General features: G+C 38.6%; 3 protein-coding genes across 4 annotated transcripts; 1 reads left to right on the plus strand and 2 right to left on the minus strand.

The window, feature by feature from the left end:
• Positions 1–6,185: 6,185 nt before the first annotated feature.
• On the plus strand, positions 6,186–8,791 carry LOC144994451 (uncharacterized). Its single transcript, XM_078952301.1, has 2 exons — positions 6,186–8,245; positions 8,336–8,791. The coding sequence occupies exons 1-2, from the start codon at positions 7,362–7,364 to the stop codon at positions 8,379–8,381; spliced, it is 930 nt and encodes a 309-aa protein (XP_078808427.1). The 5' UTR covers positions 6,186–7,361; the 3' UTR covers positions 8,382–8,791.
• A 4,933-nt stretch (positions 8,792–13,724) lies between these two features.
• Positions 13,725–18,540, minus strand: il12b2 (interleukin 12B 2). 2 transcript variants are annotated; one of them, XM_078952302.1, is made up of 8 exons: positions 17,324–18,540; positions 17,032–17,113; positions 16,695–16,943; positions 16,464–16,566; positions 16,173–16,372; positions 15,901–16,049; positions 15,687–15,797; positions 13,725–14,019 (listed from the first exon to the last, which is right to left on the minus strand). In XM_078952302.1, the coding sequence occupies exons 1-8, from the start codon at positions 17,324–17,326 to the stop codon at positions 13,867–13,869; spliced, it is 1,050 nt and encodes a 349-aa protein (XP_078808428.1). In that variant the 5' UTR covers positions 17,327–18,540; the 3' UTR covers positions 13,725–13,866. The 2 variants fall into 2 exon arrangements, with proteins under 2 accessions (XP_078808428.1, XP_004072315.3); XM_004072267.5 differs by having other exon boundaries at positions 16,173–16,375.
• Positions 18,537–23,399, minus strand: LOC101169115 (transcription factor BTF3). The gene is made up of 6 exons (XM_004072158.5): positions 23,270–23,399; positions 22,395–22,463; positions 22,203–22,316; positions 21,063–21,264; positions 20,925–20,981; positions 18,537–18,794 (listed from the first exon to the last, which is right to left on the minus strand). The coding sequence occupies exons 2-6, from the start codon at positions 22,461–22,463 to the stop codon at positions 18,748–18,750; spliced, it is 489 nt and encodes a 162-aa protein (XP_004072206.1). The 5' UTR covers positions 23,270–23,399; the 3' UTR covers positions 18,537–18,747.
• Between the last annotated feature and the right edge of the window lie 371 nt (positions 23,400–23,770).

Raw genomic sequence — 23,770 nt, forward strand, 5'->3', positions numbered from 1 at the left:
AATGGACTTGCTTTTGTGCCATTGACTTTACAACCTTAAACTCGCTTTTGCACGTTATCTACCATGTTTTCCAGTTTGCAGTACCTATTTTTTAGAAATGCCTTAGCAGTGGGGCAAACTTTAATACTGTTGTGAGAAATGAACTAAAACGACTGAGAAAAATGAAAAGTTCATCTCATGTTGGACAGCTGAGAAGACAGATAGAGGTGAAACATTTCAATCCCTCTAGTGGCTAAAATACGAATTTATTTTACGCACCACTAGATGGATTTCACCGTCACTCTACTCAAATAGCGCTCAGTACATTATTCATTTAATAAAAAAAGAATTTTCAAAGAAGAATTATGGCATAAAGTTAATTCAGTCTGAATTAATTCCATATAAAGTGTACAAGGATATGATTCCATGATCCCTAAACTTGTCTCATTCAACACGTGAAAAAATAAGTTTTTAGTCTTTTGCAAAATGTGCGCTTATTTATTTCTTTATTTATTTTTTGCCACCAGACCGACCCCATTACTAGGCTTATCTAACAATGAATTTAGATCATTATTTTAGTAGAAAAAAAGAAGTCACATCTTCGTCAGCTGATGAAGGTGGGTTCAGGCATAAAACAGGTGCAATAATCTTAATAATCTTGGTTGGTCATCATAAACTGGGTCTAATGCAAGAAAATGGTTTTTAAAATAAAAAAAAATAAAAAAAAATTAAGAAAACAAGTTATTCTTATTTTCCCTGTTTGGAATGGGCGCGTCAATCACGCCAAAAGGACCTTTCATACCAGCCAATAGGAGGTTCCAGTGAACGCACCATCAAATATAAATACTGCACGCGCGCATCCAAGACTGGCCTTCAATGGAGCGCCAGGATGCTCCTGAACGGCACCATCCCTCTATCGGTGAACTTTGAGAGCCCTCAGGACTTCATCATCTTCATCTTCCATATTCTCTTCGCCACAAGCGCAGTGACCCTCGCGAGTTCTGTGGCCTTAGGGATCCTTTCCACGCCGTCCCTGCGAGGCCAGAACCGCTTTGTCTTCATGCTGAACACCAGCATCAGCGACACCCTGACGGGCGTTTCCGTCTTCTACCTCGGGCTCTTCGATGTAAAAGAGGGCTACCCTTCCAGAAACGGGACCTTCTACATCTTGCCTTCTTTTCTGGGTGTGAACGTCCTAACCTTCCTCTTTGCTCAGATTGACCGCTACTTTGCTGTCTGCCACCCCTTCTTTTACAATCGGTACATCACTCGGTCCGTGGTGGTCGTGATTTGCGCTTTCTGCTGGATTTACACCTACTTCATCCTAACGGTGCAGAATTTGGTGCCAATCTCAAAGGCCGCGCAAATAAACGCGTTTGGTGTCATGACTCTGCAAGTCATTGTCCTGGTTAAATTGATCATGACGGTGAAGTTGTACATGATCGCGCGTCACCATCTGGTCAGGGAGGCGCCCAGCGCCGAGAGGGACAACAAGAAAGAGTCGCTGCGCATCATCGTCTTTGTGGTCATTTGTTTCTTGGCTCTGTGGTGTCCATCCTTTGTTAACATCATAGTCAGACAGCTGAGCAGTCACGGTCTCACGTTTAGGAACGAAGCCACCAACCTGTTTGCCATCATGGCGCGCATGAACGCGCTGGTCACCCCGGCTCTGTACGTCTGGGGCAGCCCGGCGCTGCGCAGGGCGGTGTGGAGAACAGTGTGGCGGGGACTCTGCTGCACACGCGCGCCACGATGAGGCTCTGTCACGAGCCTGTGTGTCTTTTTGTTTTAATTATAGTGATTTATTATTTATTCCCAGCATTTGCTTCAGCTGAGATCAAATTTATCAACCCAAATCTTACGTTTAATATTTCATTTTTTCTGAAATTTTCCCCTTATGAAAAAATAAATAAAATTAATTAGTTAGTTGAATTGAACACAACACAATTCGGGTAAACTTTTGGGAGTTTTTAGTGTGATGGAGGGGACAGACTTGTCAGCGAAGGCTCCATAAGGTTATTCATGATGTCATTTACATTTAAATGATTTCTCAATGGATTTTCTCAAACCTGTTTTTCTTTGTTTGTGTGCACCATTAAATTATACAGGATTAAAATTCAATTTCATGCAATATATGACACGAAAGAAGACAGTTTCTTCTTTATTAAAGGTTGCACCGTTAGGGTGACACCAGATAAATTGGCCCATTTTATGGCCAAGTGTAGCTGCTGCCAGCCTATACATTTTCTTTGAACTCATCACCAGCATTTATTTGAATTTAAATGTTAGGTCTGCTAAATGCTCGAAAATGTGGACAGATAAAATTAGCTCGATTAAATTAATTATAAATAAATTAACATATGAGCCATAATAATATCAGGAAACACAAAGGCGGAAAGCGAAAGCTGCATTTTAAGACATAAAATGCGGATTATTTGTGTTGGGGGCGCTGATAGACAAAAAGCTGAGAAGCAAACTCACAGCTGCTGTTAATAATATTAACCGTGAAATTCAGTTTAAATTTTATGACCATTTTTTTCCGTTTAAAGTAAAAAAAGGGGACCTGGACAGACTTTAATAGATACAAATTGCATTTGATTTTTACTAAACACGAGGGACGAAAGAACAAAAAAAGCATTGCAGAAATACTTTTCTATTTTCATCCAGAGCGCAGTTTGCGCTTTGGTCTGAAATGTGTTTACAGCAGACCTGCTTGTAAAATCACGTTTATGTGTTTTCTACTGAAAACTAAACAAACCAAAACTCGTTTTTACGCATCAGAAAATCTAGAGAAACGGAAGAAAAGGGGCAAAAGAAAATCGCCATGGCTTTATTAATAATTTAAAACAAATAAATAACAAAATAACGCACAATTTAACATGTTTTTGTGTGGCATTGTTGTCGTTTTTTTAGTCTTACCAACAGTTCTTTTAAGGATGAGATGAGATGATCATCGTGGGGGGGAAAAGCCTCGACGAAAAAAACTGTTTTGACAAAATCAACTTTTTATTGTCTGAAGTTAATAACACACAGTTCCAAAAGTCTGAAAGATAGTTGTTTTTTAACTTCTAAACGCAGGTTTCAAAGGGAGGTACTGTTTCTGTGTGGCCTGCGATGAACCGGTGAACTGATGAACTGCTGATGTGCGTCGCAGCCTTCAGTTTCTGGGCAGGTCTCAGCATCTCGTGACCCTAAGAACTGAAAAAGCAAATTTGGTTAATGGATGAATAAAAGTAGGATGAAATTAAAAAAGACCAGAACCAATAAAGCGGAACAATTGGATTCAGGATAATGACTAAAGTGGCAAAAAGCTGCTTGACAAATTTGCTCCAAAGTAAGCAATGATCTTCCATACTTAAGTAACTCCGCTTCATCCACCAATTGAGTGACATTAGTGAACAGGAATATTAATTTTAATCGTTTATTTTCCTGTAGAAAGCGAAATGAACCTGCATGAAGGATTTGGTGGATTACAGATTATCATAAAATTATTTTTCTTCTTTCGTTTGTTAAACATTCAGTGTTAAAATAAAACACGAGTTGCTACTGATGGTGGATTTTTGGTGGTGTCCTCAATACATATTTGCAAAATATGTTGTATTTTGTGTTAAATTAAACACTTGAAACCTTTTAGAAGTTTAGAAATCACTTTTCTCATTAAACCTCGGTGCGTTTCATATAATAAATCAGTGTCAGAATGCGTTTAATATTCGAAAATGGGTGTGAAACTCAAACAGAACAAGCATCACCTCCACCCCAAATGGGCGGAGGCAAGACATTAAAAGCCCCCCAGTCTGCTCGGACAGAGGCTGGGAGTCATGTTGCTGTTGTGGAGGAACAGGCTGCTGCTCAGACTGAACGCCCCCGTCCTGATCCTCGCCATGAACCTGACTCTGGTTCCTCTGTGTGTGGACTTCAGCAGCGCAGCAGATTATTTCCTTTTCGCCTTCCACGTGCTGTCGGGGGCAAGTACGGTGCTGGTGGCCGGCTGCGTGGCGTGCAGCATCATGCACACCCGCGCTCTGCTGAAGGAAAACCGCTTCCTGTTCATGTTGAACACAAGCATCAGCGACACCCTGACGGGCTGCGGGATCTTCTACCAGTTTCTCTTCGACGTGCGCGTGGACTTCCCCTCTAAAAACGGCGCGTTTTACATCATCCCCTCCCTCCTTGGGGTCAACATTATGACGTTTTTGTTCGCACAGTTTGACCGCTACCTTGCCGTGTGCCACCCCTTCTTCTACAGCCGTTTCATCAGCACCAGGGTGGTGGTGTGCATCAACGCGTACTGCTGGGTGCACGCGTACGGCCTGTTGATCGTCCAAAATATGGTGCCGGTGCACATAGCCGTGGACATCGCCGTTTACGCACGAATCAGCCTGTTGGTGATCATCTTCACGAAGATCTCCATGACCATCAAGCTGCTGGTGGTAGCCAGGTACCAGGTGATGCGGCAGCCGCCGGGCCCGGACAGGGACAGCAAGAAGGAATCCCTGCTGATCATCGTGGTGGTGGTGATCCTGTTCCTGCTGCTCTGGAGTCCGTCCATGCTCTACACCATCCTGTCCTCGCTGACTGGAAAACACATTTACATGAAAAACGACGCCATCAATCCGTTTAAGATGCTGGCGCGGGGCAACGCCCTGTGCACGCCGAGCCTGTACCTGTGGGCGAGCCCGTCCCTGCGAGCGGCCGTGTGGGGCACGTGGGGCAAAGTCTGCTGCTGTTGCAGCTGCAGGAAAGCGCAGCAAACTCGACAGAAGACAAACATCCACCACATCTAGAAAATTATTCACCATGAAAATATGAAAAAATGTGCGTAAGACATATATGCTTATACTTTAATAAGCTGATATCCTCTTTAAAGGATTTCTCTTTTCCTATAAAAGCATGAGGCAAATAGTTATTGATCATTTTAACTTAAGTTTTAATTTTATAGTTGGTTCATTGATTTAGTTTCTCCATATTAGTTTCAAATGGTAACATCGTAAATCTGCTATGCTTTAAGCTGTGCGTTTTTGGAGTCTCGTATTCCACTTTACGATTCTTTTCACTAAAAGCCATAAGCCTTTTTAACAACTGTCCAGATGGAAATTTGATATACAGCATAGTGGGAACTTGTGAAAGTATTTGGTTTCTTCCAACATTTTATTTAAACGAAACTAAATGAAATTCATACTTGATCACAGCTCGATGAAAGTTAAGATTTCCAATAAACTATGTTTTCATGTCTTTTAAGGTTAAAGGAAAACAAACAAAAGTAAAATATCTCGCAAGGTTTTTTAAGGGCAATCAATGTACACTCAAAAAAAGGAAATTACCAGCCAATTAAGTTAACGAAAAAGTAACTTGTCATTTCAACCAGAAAATTTTATGTTTGTAAATCTTACGTGAATGAATCATGTCGATTGTACATAAAAATAATCCATTTAAAAGTTACTAATTTCAATCATGTTGATCCAACATGATACCATTAAATTGGATGCATTAGTAATCGCAAGGAATTGTGGGATACCATTTTCTTTGTCTATCTGGGCAGATTGGGGTCTAAGTGTGAGTTTTTGTCCATGGGTTTTATTGTCTAGCTGTTTTACTCTGTTTTAACTAGTGATTTAAACTGTTATGTTTATTTTTTTTTGCACCATGAGTTAAAGTTTGGTAGAGGATGATGACCAACCCCCTTGTGTGGCAAACTGTTAATGTTCCAATACTTAACACAGAGTTCGTGGTAATTGAGCTCCTGTCTTGTGATGTGGGACTTTGCTGGGTAATTCGTGTCTTTGATGTGAAAATTAAAAGACCCATTGGTTGTAACTTTGGAACAACGTACCAATTACAGATGAATAAATAAAATTAAAGAAATAAATAGAAATTCAAGTTAAATAAACTTAATTTACTTAGGTGTGACCAATTGAAGTGATTCAATTAAATTGGATCAACTTTTTTCTTTTTAGAGTGAGCAACAATATCAATTTAAAGTTGGGTGCAACTGCTCTATTTAAATTGAATCAACTTAAATTTATTAGTTTGAACCTAAATACATTAAGTTGACCCAACCTAAATACATTAAGTTGAGCCAACCTAAATAAATTAAGTAGGACCAACATGATTCATTTTTGTTCAAGTAACGCAATCTAATCATGTGGAAATCCTTTCCATAATTTTTTTATGTTCATTCAAAGTGAACATTTTTTGAGTGTATAATAATATCAATGAGAAAAATGTTCTGTTATTGTTGTTTACGGGGAGACTGTTAATGAAAACAATTTAGGCCTACTTCAACACTTTTTTCCAGGACAGTTGAGTGTTTTTTCCCTGAAATGTAGGAACAACATTTCTGCTTTTCCCATGTCGTCATCGCGCTGTTTTCAACAAAAGAACGTTACTTTATTAAACACACAAACAGATCAAGTCTACATTGTCTATTTATTGAAAGGGTAAAGTATGTTTTAAATCAGGAAACCTCACTGTGAATCGCAGACGCAGATTCAGCACCACGGCCAGCTCCTTCTGCTGCTTCAGAACCTCTTTTCCCGAGAAGAAGCTCGACCACTGAAGCTAAATCTAAGTATATATCCCATTGTTATTTTCTAATGCCTTAGAAAATAACCAATGACATATTTTCCAAATTAACATGCTGAGTAAAGTAATCTAGGTAGAACCAGTCACGTCACAACCTACACGTGCTGTTAGTGTATAACGTTAAAATAGTAAGTTCAGTCAAAAAGCTTCCATGAACAAAAAGCATTTGGAAGGTTTTTGTTCTTGAGGAGCATTTCTTTGAGCTTCGGGTTTGTTGAGTTTATTTCACATTTAGAATTTTCTGTCCGATTTGTTGATGTTTAATTTCAGCCCGACGATGTCATTGAAGCTAAAACTCTTCATTTAACTCAAATTCTCTAAGTAAATTCATGTAATGCAAACCACATGTGCGGACTTTACTGTTTTCTTTTCTTAAAATTTGTCAAAATGTACTTGACAAAATATCTGCCTTCTGTCCCTTTTCCTAAATGTCTCCATTTAAAAGCCTTGGAAGAGTATAAATAGATGTTCCCCCGCATTATATTTATCATTATTTTTTCTTTCTTTTTTTTGTTGGGGGGGGTGGTGGTCCCCTTCTGTACATCACTTTCACGTCCTTATATATTTGTCAGGACATATCTCAAAGGATTTTTTCATTTAAAAATCCCAAATTTGAAAAAAAACCTTAAGAAAACTTGGACATTTCATGACATTTCATGACAACGACCTTGTTTTGCATTATAAGAATATTATTGTCCATCATAATGAGCACCCCTGCTCTAAAATATGACCTCATGTGGAGTCCATCTCCTGGGGCGTGAAATCTGCATAAATATTAACCAGCAGGAGAGCCTTTAGTGATGCTTCAGTCCAACTCATCCGAGTTCTGGAGGGAGGGGGTGCCCTTCTCGGTGAGCTTTGAAACTCCGGAAGATTTTCTCATTTTTATCTTCCAGATTTTATTTGCAACAGCCACCGTTCTGCTGGCCGGAACTGTTGTTATCAGCATCTCCGCCACCAAAGAGCTCCTCGCTCAGAACAGGTTCATCTTCATGCTCAACACCAGCATTTGCGACACACTCGTTGGCTTTTCTGTCTTCTATCTGGGCCTGTTCGATGTTCAGGAGGGATATCCGTCCAGAAATGGAACATTTAACGTGCTGAATTCGCTTTTAGGGATCAATATTTTGACTTTTATATTTGCGCAATTCGATCGTTATTTTGCTGTGTGCCATCCGTTTATCTACAGCCGCTTCGCGACCAAACCTGTGGTGATCGGATGCAATGTTTATTGCTGGATTCACAACATAGGTCACTTACTGGTCAGAAATTTGTTGCCAGTTTCCAAATCTTTCCAGATGTACGTCATCAGCATAATCATCTTTCAACTCATGGTGCTCACCAAAGTCATCATGACCATCAAACTCTACGTAGTTGCAAGGTATCAGCTGGAGAGAGAACCCCCCAGCGCAGAGAAGGAAAGCAAGATGGAGTCGCTGAGGGTAATCATTTTTGTCGTCATCAGTTTCTTGGTCTTATGGTGTCCATCTTTTGTGAACATCATCATCAGATTTGTGACCGGGGGAGGGTTGACGTTTCGGAACGAGGCCACCAATCCTTTTGCAAACCTGGCGCGCTTTAGCTCACTGTCAACGCCGTCTGTGTACATGTGGGTGAGTCCGGTTCTGAGAAAGGCCTCGGTGAGGACGGTGTGGGGTCGAGTATGCCCCAAGTGCAAGAGAAGGTAAAGACTCAGGAAGGCCAGACATCTGATTTATTTGTTTAACAGCTGATTTATGTTGTTGCTTATGAAACCTCTTTTCCTTATCCACAGAGTTGGCCCCTGTCAGAAAAAGAGCTCAGCTAAGAATTTACATTAATTTAAAGCTGTTTATGCATCCACCTCTGGCTGCGTCTTCCTTAGAAGACGAGTTTGCGCATTTGTGTCTAATTATTTACAGGTTTTTTCCTGCGCCTTTTCACATAATAAATTCTAATAATAATGTCTAAAAGTAGCCACAAAAAGCCCAAACAACTGAGAACATCTTGCATTGTATATTTAGCTTTGTACCATCTTTAAATCTTGTGCAACAGTTTTGCGTAATGACGGCTCTTCTGATGGATTTCAAAGAGATGTTTGTCGGGGATGTCTTTCTGATTTTTGCAGCTTCACATGACGCATTATCTTTCAATAAAAAAAGTAACACGATATTTCCCCTTTTCTTGTTTCCTGTCTGCGCAAAGCTCTGACTCAACAGTTCAACTGAGTTTTCAGTTAAACGTCAGCAGTTTCTTCCCATTTTTTTAATGCTGAAGCAACAAATAAACTAGTTTCTATCTTTTCACGTCACAAGATGAATAATTCATGGATCGGTTTCTTTAGCAAAATTGCGTTTTGATGACGTTGCTGTGCCGATTTTGGTTTTGAATGATTTTTATGGAAATAGAAATAGACAGTCTCTCCCTTTTTGAGCATGCGCTAAATCAAGAGACGCACTACTCTTTACTTGATAACAAAATCCATTCAAAAGATTGTTTGCAGTAGGACAATATGTGTTAAAAATGTACTTTATTTGCAGGGTGCACATGCACCGTGAAGGAGTTTTTTTTTAAGATAAATAATTATCTTAAAATGAAACTGAATTGTTTAAAAAAATGAGGTCAACTGTTTTACTCTTTTAAGGAGATAACTTCACTTTTATTTTATGTTAAAACAGTTGTTGCAAAGACATTTTAAATGTTGTTCTTGCTAAATTTCTAGCAAATATTTTTATTCCAAATAAATTAAAATACTTCTGAAATAACACAATTCTAATTAATCTGCAAATTAGACATAAGCTTATCTTTTCATAAAAAGGAGTTTGATCTATTTTCGTCTGTTTTTTTTTTTACTTTAAAAGGGCAAGAACAAAATATGCAATTTTTAAGTGCAGAGAAAAGTAGAAAAACAAAACAAAATGCTTTTTTGAGCTGAAATTGTTCCTGTCAGCGGAGGAAAAACATGGGCACAAGAAACTAACACAAAGCCAAATAAAAAAGAGATCTAAAATTTAAAAAAAAACACAACTTTTGTGGTAAATGAATATTCACTCTCAAACTGCAAACCTACTGTGAACAGTTATGAGTTACTGCAAGTTTTGTTCCAAATATAATCTGATTTGCATTTTGTGAACATATAGACCATTGATGCATTTGTTTGCCTACTGCAAGACATTTTCCTAAAATCAGCTGAGTTTATTTTTAGGTAATGGTGGACAGGCACCTATTGAAGATTTATCTGCTGGTTGATGAACCCTTGTGGCTGCCATAAAAACAGTCATCAGGGTGGAAACATGAACAGAAACTAAAAGTCATACTCAAGATTGTTTCTGAGGAAAACAACATAAAAAGGAAAGGATGATGCTATCGGGGTAATGTCCAAAAAGAACCACTGAAGCCAAATTCTGCTGAAAGGACATTGACACACCAGCAGGGGGACAGTTTGTTTGAGAGAAAAGGAGGAAACTTTTCTTTACATCAGAAAAAAACATCATAACCAGAGCTTGACAGTTCTGTTTCTGACACCTGAAGACTCTCCTTCCTCAGATAGTTTCACAGGAAATTCATACTTTGACCATGTGCAGAAAGACTGAAAGTCTGGCCGCTGAGTGGTTTTGGTCACAAGTAACTTGATGACTCACAACCGTGATCAAAAAAAGGATCAGAGAATAGAACTAAATTTTAAATGCCATCTATTTCCCACATAAGAACATTTATCTCTGTAATAAATAAGTCACATTAAAGGCGACTGACCAGTAGAAGCTGTCTTAGTGGAGAACAAGTGGTTATTTGTGGTCATAAAGATGTACTCTGGTTTTTTTCGATGAAAAAATTGGCTGAGGAATCCTTAACCTCTATGAGTGATCAGGTATCATCAGCTGACCAATGACAGAATAATTTAGAAATAAATTATGGCTTGTTTTCTCACAGTTCTGAGTAAAAAAACTTTTTTTTGGTGGGTATAATGTGCAGAAAGAATAACACAAAGATGTGGAAATATATATATATATATATATATATATATATAAATGTTGGATTTGGACAAATATTTACTGCTAAGATCAAGAGCTGAAAAAGCCATGAGCCATAAAGGTCATTTGAGGACGCTGTTTTAGACATTTAAACCCCCAAAACAGACTTTTTCTTTAAAATGTAAAGCAAACGAATGTGAGGATTACTGGGTAAATATGGAACCTGAAATTTATCATGGACAGTCCTTTTCAGTATCATCATCCTCTGCATGAGACCATAAATGCAGCCAGCAACTGTAAAACCTCACTGCAGGAAGAAGAACGTTTGCATTTCTTTCTTCCTGTCAGCTCTTCAACGCCTGGGGAATAATTACTGATAATTTAAAGTTTATTTTTAGTGGTACTGTCTATCTTCTGTTTTTAATAGAGATATAGTTGTTGTTCACCTTTGGGCACATCCCTTTAAGGGTCCTTACAGCAAATCAGCTTTCACTGATTCACACAGGTGGAATGGCCTTCCTGACACAACCCTGCACTTTACCCAGGCTATAGTAACAAGGTAATTTCCCCTTTATGGGATCAATAAAGTTTTATTCTAAATTCTAACAAATACTACTTGAAACAAATATGACATTTGTATCATATTCTCTCTCTCTCTCTCTCTCTCTCTCTCTCTCTCTCTCTCTCTCTCTCTCTCTCTCTCTCTCTCTCTCTCTCTCTCTCTCTCTCTCTCTCTCTCTCTCTCTCTCTCTATACACTTTTATTTTGTTTAATTGATGAACACCTGCACTTTGTGATACAAGACATATCCACAGAATTGGATGCTCTGACTGTTTCTGTTAAGTCCATCTGTGTTCTGTTGTTTTGTTACATAAAAGCAATAAAAGTTGTAAAAATAGATTAGGAAAAAAAAAGGGCTCTGGTAAAGTGTGAAATTTTGCCTGCTTGGATGCAAAGGTCACATTTTGTTCAGTCTCAACATGTGAGACCAACAACAACAAAACAACACTGTCTCCTATTTAGGTGAGGACATTTTGATTGGAAGGATTTCAAAGAAGAATGAACACATTTATGGTGAAAGACTAAAACAGTGAGGCGATCATGCTATGGTAGTGAAACATGGTACTGAAGAATATATAACAATATATAACACATACAACTTGAAGAATATATAACCCATAGAATCTGGTTCAGAATCAATTTCAGCAGATCATGCATGCCATACATGTGAGAGGCCCCCACTGCAGTCTTAGAGGAGCACACATATGGTAGGATATGTTGAGGAAGTGTGTACCAGGGAACCAATGGTGTGGGGAAGGCTCTCTGTAGGTTGTGTTTTGTATTCTCTCTCTGTGCAGATGCTCACGTGACAGCTAATGGCCCTGGGAGCTGTGTAACGACAGACCACTGACCATCGGATTCTTCACCGTCCTCTATGCATTTACATATTCATCCAGAGATTGTATAAATCCCGGGAAGGGAGAGAAAACAGCGCTCTTTCTTTGTGATCCTGATGTGAGCCCTGTTTTAGTAAAAGGCATTGAGGGAAATTGATTGAGCCCGGACATCTGTATTAGAAATATTGTTAGGGTAATAAACATTTGGCTTGAATTGGAAACCCCCGTCTGTGCGCTTTCATTCCAACAGAATCTCCACGCTTCAGTACAAAGAAAAATAAACCAGAAGATTTTATTTTCCAGGAAACAAAAGGAGCCCCCGCCTGCCTTCCAAGCAACAGCATGAAAGCCTTCAATTCTTCAACTTTCTTGTATCTGATGACTTTTTAAACCAATTAATCATTTACTGCGAGACATGGCTCCTCTACTGTAGCCAAGCTTGGTGTCGATGATAAGTTGAAATAGGTAAAAAAAATGAATCAATAAATAGTTAGTCATTAGAAACGTCTGTGGCTGATTTCTCTGTTGTAGTCTATTCCTGTTGCCTTGGCAGAGCGAGAGCATTCCAAAGTTAGCCGATGCTCTTGTTCCTGCCGTTACAAACTCTCTTAAAGGAAGCGTAAATGTTTGGGGACAAGAAGAAACAGAAATAAGATCTATATTTGGCCCACACTTCTGTCTACTCCCGATCAACAGAAGATCAATCCTGGTAATGGGCATTTGACAGTTACATGCACCACCATCAGCATCACATTTACTTTTTTTTTTTCAAATTGTTCTGGTTTATTTTTATTCATTCATTCATTCCTTCATCATTCATTTTCTTCCGTTTATCCCTTTTGGGGTCACGGGGCTGCTGGAGCCTATCCCGGCCACTTATGGGCGAAGGCAGGGGACACCCTGGACAGGTCGCCAGTCTGTCGCAGGGTTTTATTTTTAATGATCTCTAAAGATTCTCTCTCTGGACAATAAAAAGAACCCAAAAAGTGTTGTACTAAGGTTCAAGGTTTTCAATAAAGATGGTTTAAATGCACACAATCCACTATGGTCTGACATAAATAAGGAATGACATAATGTCAAACCATAATAAGATAAAAATGACTTTTTGCTTATTTTCTCTACACTTTGACCTTAAAAATAGAAGTATCAAGACATTTGGAATAACAAAAAAATGTGGCACTTTTAGCTTCTATTTAAAGTTTTGCAGGAAACTGTTTTCTTTCTTTATCAGGGGTTGTACTGAAAGTTCTGTATTAAAAAGAGGATATTAAATTTTGTATTAGTCACCATACTCCACGTTTTTGTCGTTAATTTAACAACATTAAAAGCAAAAATCGTATTTTGTTTCTAATTGCTAAAAGCGTTTCCTCATATTAAATGTTAGATGAACACTAAACACAACCACTGTCAAATTGAACATGAGTTGAAAATAAGTTTTGGAGAAGATTCCTTTTCAGACTTTATTTAGAACTTCTTATTTATAATTTAGCATCAGTCTTACATAAACTCGTCTCCACAGCAGCTGTTTATCCTCCAAAACCCTAATAACCGGTTTATTTCCTTGTTTTGCTTGTATCAAAACTGACATTTTCACCAAAAATAAACCCATTAACAGATGCTTTTTATATAAAAAAAGAAACAAATAAAAAGAGAGTGATCACAGCACAAAGACAATAAAAGCAATACGGTTACAACAAACTCTTTACAAAATTGTGAATAATTTAAACTTTATCACAAAGTTCTGTCTGTAAATTAGTTCAAAAGTGAACAGAAAAAATGAACACTTGAATTGGATTTCGCTTCGAAGGATCTAAAACTTTTGATCTTCAGAAGAAATACTTCTTAAGGCTTTTTTTCTTTTTAAAATTTTCCCTTCCTTTTATGGACTGTCCACCTTTAGTCCATCCCCACATATAGTGGAAAAGAACATATATGTTGCTTTAGTTTCCGTCGTACGATCAGTGCTCGTTTTGTTTAAATAATCCCTTTTTCTTTTTTTTATGCTTCCTCCGTTTCGTCTTCAGGCGGTCCGAGGACCCAGGTGTGGAGTCCTGAAGGTCACCTTGGTGTCTCTTTTTGCACCGGTGACGGTTCTTTTTCCCTTTTCTAACCTGCAATGAGTTGAAACACACATTAGATGATGAGAATAAAAATTGCAAAAGAACAAAATGTCCCTTTTGCTTTGGATAAGAACATGGAAATGGACTCATGTACTGGGAGTGGAGTTTCCAGCTGTAACATTTCCTGTTTTGGGGGGGCACAGTCTGATTTTCCTGATTTAAAAAAAAAAAAAAGGTTCCTGCCTGGTATCTTTCCCAGGTAAGTTGACTATTCTTTCAATTTTTTTAAAATCAGGAAATTGAAACCTGATTTTAATCAAATGTAGATTTTAAAAAGTTCTGAGTATAGAGAGTGGTAAATGGTTCAAATCTTCTATTGTGTTTCACTTTTAAAAAAAACTGTATGATCTTTGAAATAGAACATAACATGAAGTATCTTGTTTGGTAAAGGATAAAACCAATTGTATGTCATGTTGAGATATCAGTTTCTTACTGACAGTTAATGTAGTTGGTTCTTGGGGACGTTTCCCATTTGATCCAAAATCCTCATTAAGTTCTGACCTTTCGATACTGTTTCACACCTGTGAGTCTAAGACCATGACTTTATCTCAGATAGGAGAGTCAATTCTGCTTTGTAGAAGTTCAACAGGTTAAAACGGAGGGGAACTCTTCAGAACAATGCTCAGCATGAAAGAGCAGATCTCTCAGGTTAACCATCCGCCTCTAAAGGAACGGAGTCAAAGGAAAACCACTTGTCCCAATGTCAAATCCCAAATCTTCTATGCAGCCGACTTTCCTTTCTGGGGAGTTTCATGATAAAATAATGAAACGTAACCCTCAAAATTAACCATTAACCCTCAAATTTTAGGATTTCCATGAGCTGGATGCTAAAAATCTGTACCAGGACAGTGATAAGTCGCAATTTTCTGCTTAAGCTCAAGAATGAATTGGTGAAAAAGTAAAGTTCTTTGTTCTTGACCTGACTAATATTAGACATTTTTGTTCGCTCGTATATCCAACCTGTTAGTGATGTTAAATAATTAAAGTATGAGGACACAGATAAAAAATCTGCTCGCCTAATGAGCTACCGGTAATGATTGTGTTTTCATGGGGTATCTCAAGGGAACTTCTGTCCTTTGAGTCACCGACTTTAAACGTAACACGAACAGAGCACAAATGAAGAAGGAACATTTATCAGGAAGGAAGCACAAAGCTCTTTTAATAGCCATTGTTTTGTACTGTGTCAAACCACAAACATACACAGAAATACTGACACTCACAGAGAGGGCGGGGGTGTAAAATGAAGAAACCTTGAGTGAGAACTTCTCTGTGTTCAAGAACCAGGCTGAACTTCTAGTGCACAGCGATTTGTAGATCATAACTTATTCATGTTCTTTAAATCTACACATAATAGGGACATTGGAAAGAAAAACTAAATGTGAAATCATGAAATCATAAGGGATGTTTGTTTGTGGAACCCTATTAGCAAAATGAATGAACTGTGATAAAAAGAATGAGGAAGAAAAAAAAGCAACGATTTCACGATCACTTCCTCTTTAAAACTAAATAAATAAATAAATAAATAGACAAACAAACAAATAAATAAATAAATAGATGGATATGAAATAAAATTGGGCCATTTTTTGAGGATAAACCCTTAAGAACAGATTCAAAAGAAAATGTAGAGGAATCCAAATTAAATAATATCAGTGGTTTACATTTTGCCATGCAGTCCACTGACTCCAGGCTGAGAGCACCAGCGAGTCCCTGGAGCGAACCCTCAGCCGGTTGATCTTCCTTGGTATCAGAGTGGAGAAAGAGTTCTCAATCTACAACCAAAAAAAACAACAAAACAAATCAGTTAGGAAACAGGATTTTGAGGTTTTTTTTAAAATAATTCCAGAGTTTGTTTCAGTGTGAGGCTGGTAATACCGTGCCATCATCTTTTAGCTCGTATTGGATCTCGTACTCCAGACTGAAGAAGCTGTGAGGCGTGGACCAGCTGGGAGGAGGGTCAACGCTCACGTTTAGCTGCTCGCCGACCTCCTCACACCTCACTATCTCAGGACTGTCAGGCTGAACTGTAAAGACAAAAAACAATCATATCTTTTTAAATATAATTGCGCCAATGATGAGAAAACAGCAGATTTCATATAGTTTTCATATAGTGACACTGACGAATGCCTCTAATGTGCTCCTCTTACTGATGTCTCTGAGGTAAAACGTCTTGGTTCTGCGGAGGATGTAATACATGTTGATGGCCTCTGCAGTCAGTTCTAGCATGGTGCTTTCCTCAGCATAAGGTGACAGGGAATGAGGCAGAACAAACTGGAGTTCCCCATCATGGCTGCTGCTGCTGCTGCTGCTGCTGCTGCTTTCCCACTGACACGATTGCTGACCTTCACTGCTGGAGAAGGAAGCCGAAACAAGAGTCACTGATGAGCAAAGCTGCCGTATGTCCTCTGGTTCCCACAATAAGCTATTTGTGACCTCACCAGTCTTGTCCAAGTCCGAGGCGGACTGCTGTAAATCTACTGTCCTTCAAGCTGCATGTGAAATTACAATCATAGGACTTTGCTCGACAACTTAGCAAAGAATCTATTGGAAAACAGAGAATAAGAGAACAACATTTTTTTAAATACTCCAGAAAGCACATTTGTACATTAATTCTGCCTAAATCTAAGCACTTAGCACATTTTACAACAGAGTTAAAAAGGAAATCTCACCTAAATCCCCTTCTTCCTCGAGCTCCTGGAACAGATAAGTAGATGAGAGCATTTTGCCCCCACTCCAGCAGCTGTATTTCCCCAACATGGGGGCATCGACTTCAGACACTTTGAGGTTTGGCCCCTCCATCCGGACGTAGCTGTCAAACTCCACTTCTTCTCCGTCTAACGTCCACGAATCAACTTTCTCCGCCTGTGTGTTGCAGGTCAGCGTGACTGGCCGAGGATCGTTCTTCTTCACCACCACAACTGCACAGGCATTGAGTAACGACACATATAGATCAGAACACTACAAAAGTGCTAAAAGAGCACAAAAAAAAAAAGATCTGAAAATTACAGTTTTCAGGAAAGACTTCATGTCCATGTGCTCCCCCAAAGGTGAATAGGAGAAGCCCAAATGTCCAGACTGATAAAATCTTCTGAGGATGGAGAAACGATAAAAAAAATTAAAATAATAAAAAATACAGGTATGATTTATGGGGGGGGGGGAATTACTTTTTTTGGCATATTAGCGGAAAATAAATATTAATCTAAGGAAACTTTGCTTCTAAATAAGTTATAATAAATCTATACAACACCAAAAACTAGAAAAATGCCATTCAAAAGAGCCAATATAAGTGATTTCTTACCATTTGGATGAGTTACTCTGAAAAGATCACTGCAAGGCAAAGAGCAGAAGTTGGGTTGGAGTAGCTGTGATGACTCTGGCTGTCCACTCAGCCCAACTTTATATTGTTGCTAAAAAGCTCCACGTCATCAACACCATCACCCCACGATACCACCTTTGGAGGCGAGAAAGAAACTGCCCTTAAGCGTGTGTGCTCCGAGCGAGGCCACTAAAGCAATGGTATTTCCTCTATTCTAATTTGCCAGTCAAATTTTGCGATCAGATAAGCTGTTACTTTCTAATGAAGCTCTGTGAGATGCAGAGAAGAAGTGTGGGTGTTCTGTGAGGCGGGGGCTTGCCCTCAGCCTTTGAGGCAAAATTCTGCGGGGGATATTGGCAAACAAGGAATCAGACGCCCACACATAAACAGACAAACATGCCATCCCGTTCCTGCCTCATTTGGGTGGCAATTCCCAGATCCTAAAGATCCAGGTTATATGCTGTTGGGAAAAGCCTGAACAGTGAAAATGAACATAATTCCTTTAAAAAACAAAAGTAAATTTTACGGTTAGTAGAAGTTCTGGAGGGAAAAAATATTTTTCCCCCCAGAACTTCTTAATTTTCATCTTGATCCCACGCAATAAGAAATAATCCAGCACAATCTTTGACTGAGACTCAAAACGCTCTGAAACTGGATTTTCCCTTCTGTGCGATGAATTGGACGCCTGAAACTATGAAAGTTCAAGAGCAAGGCCATATGGGTGAGGAAAAGGGGGCGAGGGGGGAGGCTGCTCTTCAACGTTAGGAAAATAAAGTGACAACACTTGAAGGGAACATATTAAGGACACGCGTGTTTCTACTCACCCTTGCTTGTAGTTCGTGTTGCCATCATGTGTTTAAGAAGCTTCTTATTACTTTCACGTCCAGTCAAAGAAAGGTGCGTTAATAGTGTATGTACGTGCAAAGTCAACAGTGCAGATACCTACCGTGTTGAGTTACTTCTTAGGTCATTTTAGCACGAATAGTTTGCTTCAAGTTTCACTTCCTCATAACTCTGAATGGTAAAACCCTTTTCTTGTTTGCTAGAGGTACAGAAATCATGTCCCCTGTTTGGAAAAGTACTGTTTATTTGGCAAAATTTATATTATATTATGTTATATTATATTTCAGGACTGGAAGCAAAACCAAAACTAAAGAGTTTCAGGAGCCGTGACAAGAAACTGGAAAGAAACGAATAATATTCAAATGTTTTATTTCATAAAATAAACTATTACACATTATTACAGGGGGAAAAAAACAACAACAGTTAAGACAAAATTGTAGTTATTATAAAATGGGTGAATATTTATGTCAACTGTGAAAACTGTAGTTGAAAAAGCAGATTTGAGAAGCAAAATACTGTTCTGTTCCAAAGCAGAGAAGCTCTAAAACATGTCCTGGTGTTGGTTAATTCGCTTCGTTCTTTGAGGCTTCGTCAAAGTTTTCAACCAGATCTGAAAAAGGAGCAGAGAGAAAGCAGTGACACCAAATAAAGGCTACAGAGGAATGTACAAATACCATATACACATTTATAAAGGCATAAGAGCTAAAATGACATTTGTTTTTCAGCAATCTGGTTCAGAGTTTTATGACTGAATGTTTTATTATATCAGTAAATACAATTTTCACTTTGGTGTGGAAATAAAAACGATAGCATACAAAGGTTTGATTGTGTTAACCCTTTAGCTGCCTGTTTAGTCGACATTTTGAAAACTTCTTATTTTTTAAAAACATTGTGTTTAATACTCACCTAAGTCAATAAAATATAGAAAAATGTGTTTTTTCCCATTAATTTTATTGTTATTGGTGTGGCTTTTAAAGTGTTGATTTAAAAATATACAACATACAAAATGAAAAAAATATGCATCCGAAACCTGAAGCATCCCCAACTAATATATGTTTTATTAAAAAATGTCAAATGAAAAAATATGCAAGAGCTGACGAAACCAAATCAGATGCTGGGGGAGTAAAATAGAATTTACCAGCATTTCTAGGAGGGAATAGATGGATCTGCAAACAGGAACCAAATAACGGCTCCAGACTTCGTTCTTTATTTTAACTCTACATTTTTATATATTTTTATCACATTAAGCCTTAAAAGACATAGATGTTCATGTCACCTTGCATATAAACAATCCAAAAGTTCAAAAGCAGATTAAAAGCGACAGCTTCACCCAAAAAGGCTTCAACACATAAAACTCACTATGTAAAGTACAAAAGATGTTAAGAAATACATTTCTAACAATGAACAGGAACATTTTCTCATTTTAAAGTAGAAATACATTTGATCCGTGTCTGGAATAAATGTTTACTTACTGCCACACTGCTTTCCCTGTTAATTACCTTTCAGTGATTTGTTTTTGTGCTGAACACTGAAGGACTGAGGGTGAATTCAGACCGGAAAAGTCCTTTGTTCCGGATCGAGTACCCAACCTTCTACTTGGTCTGGATTCAGACTGGCATCAAGCGGACCATTCTGTTCCAGGCCAAAGCTTGTAAACAAAATCATGTGACTAGAGATCTCTTTAGTCAATGGCAAGGCGGGTCAACACAACTAGAAAGACAAACGTGCTACGCTTTACAATTCTTATCGGGACAGTTAACTTATTAAAACTTTATATGTCGATTACCAGCGTTGGGAACAACACTTTACTAGTTCCGTTGGTACAGTGGAGGCCTGCTGCAAGGCAGTTACTGGTCAGGAGACGTGCTTTAACTCAGAGGACGACAGAAACTGCAGCGATGAGGAGACGTCAGGTATGAAGGTACCATTAAGTGTTTATGGGATATAGATAGTTGGAAAAAACAGTGAGAAGTAGTGTGTTATACGTTAAAAGTTTTAATGAGCCTAAATTAATCCAACCACATCTCAATGAGTTGCTGAAAATTATTTTAAGAGAATTCTGTAAAGGAAACTACAAGGCAGCTTTCAGGATGATGTCACAGCAGCGCCCGTCAGCCGCGTGCCGCGTAACGAGACAGAAAAGCATGTGAGGAGTGGTTTCAGCTTTGTTAAAATAAACGTTTTTAACAAATAAACAGGTGGACCCTTTTTTTCCGTTTGATAACACGACATCCGTTGCTTTACAGTTGTCCGCGGATCATCTGTTGCTACATTCCTACTATGTTTATGTCAGCTACGGTGGCCATTTAGGTTCAGTTGTTCCGCTCGGAGGACGGACTGTATACGGACTGAAGAACCAAAGCTCAGTCCGAATGGAAACGAACCGAGATCACCTCCAAAGATGGGTCCGAGAGCGGTTCCTGGTCCCAGTTTGTGACATTCAGTCTGGGACCAGGAACCGCTTGGGTGTATTTAGACTGAAATTTGTATTAGGAGAATCGAACTCTGGTTCACTTTAACCGAACCGAATGTGTCCAGCCTGAATACACCCTAAAAGATGCTTGCATTGTATGGCATCATCTGCATTTTTAAACTAGTGAGAGACCTGACCACTTTCCTTTCTACATAAACTGAAAGCTCCAAATTAATGAGTGAATAGTGCTTTTGTTTTTATTTAGGACAACAAAACAAAGAGCTTTTGCTGACGTGTTTTGAAAAGGGGAAGAGAAGAGGGGCTTACCTGGAACTTCATCCTCCTCCTCTTCGGCGTCAACGATGGGGACTTTGTGCTCTCCCACTGCGCGGAGCAACGGGGAAAATTACAAAAATGCTACACAACTGTTGCGAACAAAGCTGACTAATGTGTTGTGGTAGGTACCTGTTTTGGGCAGGTGCTCTGCCAGTCTCCTGAGGCTGGTAAGACTGTCGGCGCCTAACTGACTGAGGATCCCAGGGAGCATTTCTGTTAGCTGTTTGTTCTCAGCATGTCCTGTGACGGCGAAGGTGTTGGCGGCCAGGGAGGCCTGGACTTTTGGGTTGTTAAAGTGGATCACCGTCCCCTGGTTTGTAAACATGCTCACCTGTAGCAACACAAGTGGTTTTAAAGCTTCAACCGATTTAAAAATTTGAACCTATTCATACTTCTCATCTGTTCCAAAGTTTCACAAAAGTTGTAAACCGGTTTTCAATTACATTAGAAACCAAATTATGTTTTTTTTAAATAAATAAATACATATCAGTAACTGACAAACAACACACAATCTTCCCTGAACTACTTTCCTCTGTTAACCTTGGTTGTATGGTTTTTCTGTGATGGACAACATGTGATTTATAATTCAAAGAAAAACTATAAGTTTACAGATCCATAACAATCAAAATTGAGTTTTTTACATGTTCTTGTGGCATTTTTCTGATGATAGAGGACATGTATGAAGAAAATCATGCTTACACTTTCATTTCTGAGTATATCTTTATTTAAATTGTTGTAAATCAGGAGCAGACAAAAGAAATGCCATTAGAAAAAGCTGGTGGCTGTGACGTAGGTCCTACAGGCGGCAGGCATTGACTGCGTAAAATAGAACTGGACGAATCGCGTGTGACGTCACCCATAAAAAAAATGCTTTGCTTCTGGTTCCAGCCAAATTAAGTCAATTCAGTCGCCATTCTTCCCTGATTTGTCTGTCGCCATGTTGGAACCAGACGTCCTCAGTACGCCAGGATTGGAATCTGGGTCAAAACTATACGGCTGGATGGCGGCGATATTGCTCGCCGCTCACTGCTAATGTTATGTTGGAGCTGTGAGGGGCAGCGTGTAAACAGAAGGGTGACCGGATGTGGGGGCAGGATGGCTTCGTCTCAACGAAGGCAAATAACAAACAAATTACTTTCTAATTACTGCAGCTCTGCAGAAACTATGTCTTAGAAAATGACACCAATACATGAAAAGATGATCGGGTCTTTAAATCCCTGCCACAACATGTTCTACTATAAGTAAAGTTTAATAACTAGTTACAAATACCTCCTCAATTCCAGAAATGTTGTTTACTCCTAGTTTCTTTAGGGAAAAGTGTAGTTTTTTGTCATCTGCTGTAGCTGTTCTGTGCACAACCTTCCTCTTTCTCCGAGCCGACCCCTATGGAGCACAAACATTTTCTTTAGGTGCCTCAGTTTTTTTAAATTAAAATGTCCCGTCAGCACGCATTCAGCTCACCTTCCCATCTATGCGGACCTGGGCCTGCAGTTTCACCAGCTTCTCCTGATTCATAATTGACTCTTTCATCTATAAGACAATAAAATCCCATTTCACAGATTTTTTTGTTTTTACATTTTTTATAGGAACACAAAAAAATATACACTGTTATTGGACAATTAAAATTCAAATACAAAAAAAATGTGCTTTTTATTTATTTAAAAGCTTTTAACAGCAACTTGTATGTTTTAATTTAAACAGTTTCATGGGAAGGACAAATGATTCATGATTCAAACTGTCTGCAGCAAATGAAAGTCCCTAAAATCTCCCCTCAGTTTTCCCTTTTGAGCACAATTCTATTCATAAATTGCATCGTCTGCACTCAATATGTAGTTCTGACACATTCCTCTACTCTGGAGGACTCTTTCTACGAATATCCTTTCCACAATTGACTGTTGCTGGAATTCAGAGAAGACAGACAGTCTTTTTCGGACGGAACTCAGTTTTTATTTATAGGCGTTTGAAAGTTTGTCTTCTAGCCTGATCATCAACTGTGTCACATTTAGAGTAGCACAGTTGATCTAGAAAGATCCGATTTATTACGATAAACCAAGATTTTGTGACATTCAGTGTCACCCAAAATCAGAACAATCCACAGCACATGGTACGATGACGCAACGCTATTGTTTATTTGAATGAAACTCCTGACAAGTCTACTGCGGGCTAGCAAAAGAAAAAAAAGCTACAAACACCGCGGCCTTAATGATCTTCAATTAGACGTAAGCATTTAGCTAAAAATATACTCTTTCATATTTTTGTGACTATGAATCAATTCTTATTGCATAATTTAAAGTTGCATTAAGAAGTGTGTAAAATGCTGTCAGACTAAAACAAACCTGGCGCTGGGGTGAACACGCGGTGCGAACGACCGTAAAGCAGCGGAGACGCCGGAAATGACGTCAACGAGTCGCCCCAGAAAACACTGCTTTCCTTACCACTGATTTGTGCAATTTTTCAATTCCAGTTTTGTTTTTTAATTGTTTACCATAAAAAACGTTTTTGTCAACGTTTTTATCTTTAATCATAATTGTATACTATTTCTAAGAGTAAACAATTTTGAGAATAAACCAAACTAAGTTGTTGACTGAGAAATAATTTGGGAATTTAAGCCAGTGATATGTATTAATATTAATAATTATTATTATCAGTATTACTTGGCAAGAACCAAGTGTTGTTTGTTTAATCCTCTAAATAAATAAATAAATAAATAAATAAATAAATACCAATGAGGAACCAGCTTCTTAATGCCACACTAAAACTTTAATTTAACATGCAGTTAAGAAAATGTTACTATTCTCCATACGGACCACAATATACTGCAAACAATCTTATTGGTT

This window comes from Oryzias latipes, chromosome 9 (assembly GCF_053564925.1).
Source record: "Oryzias latipes strain Hd-rR chromosome 9, Olatipes_Hd-rR_3.1".
NCBI classification, from domain to species: Eukaryota; Metazoa; Chordata; class Actinopteri; order Beloniformes; family Adrianichthyidae; genus Oryzias; species Oryzias latipes.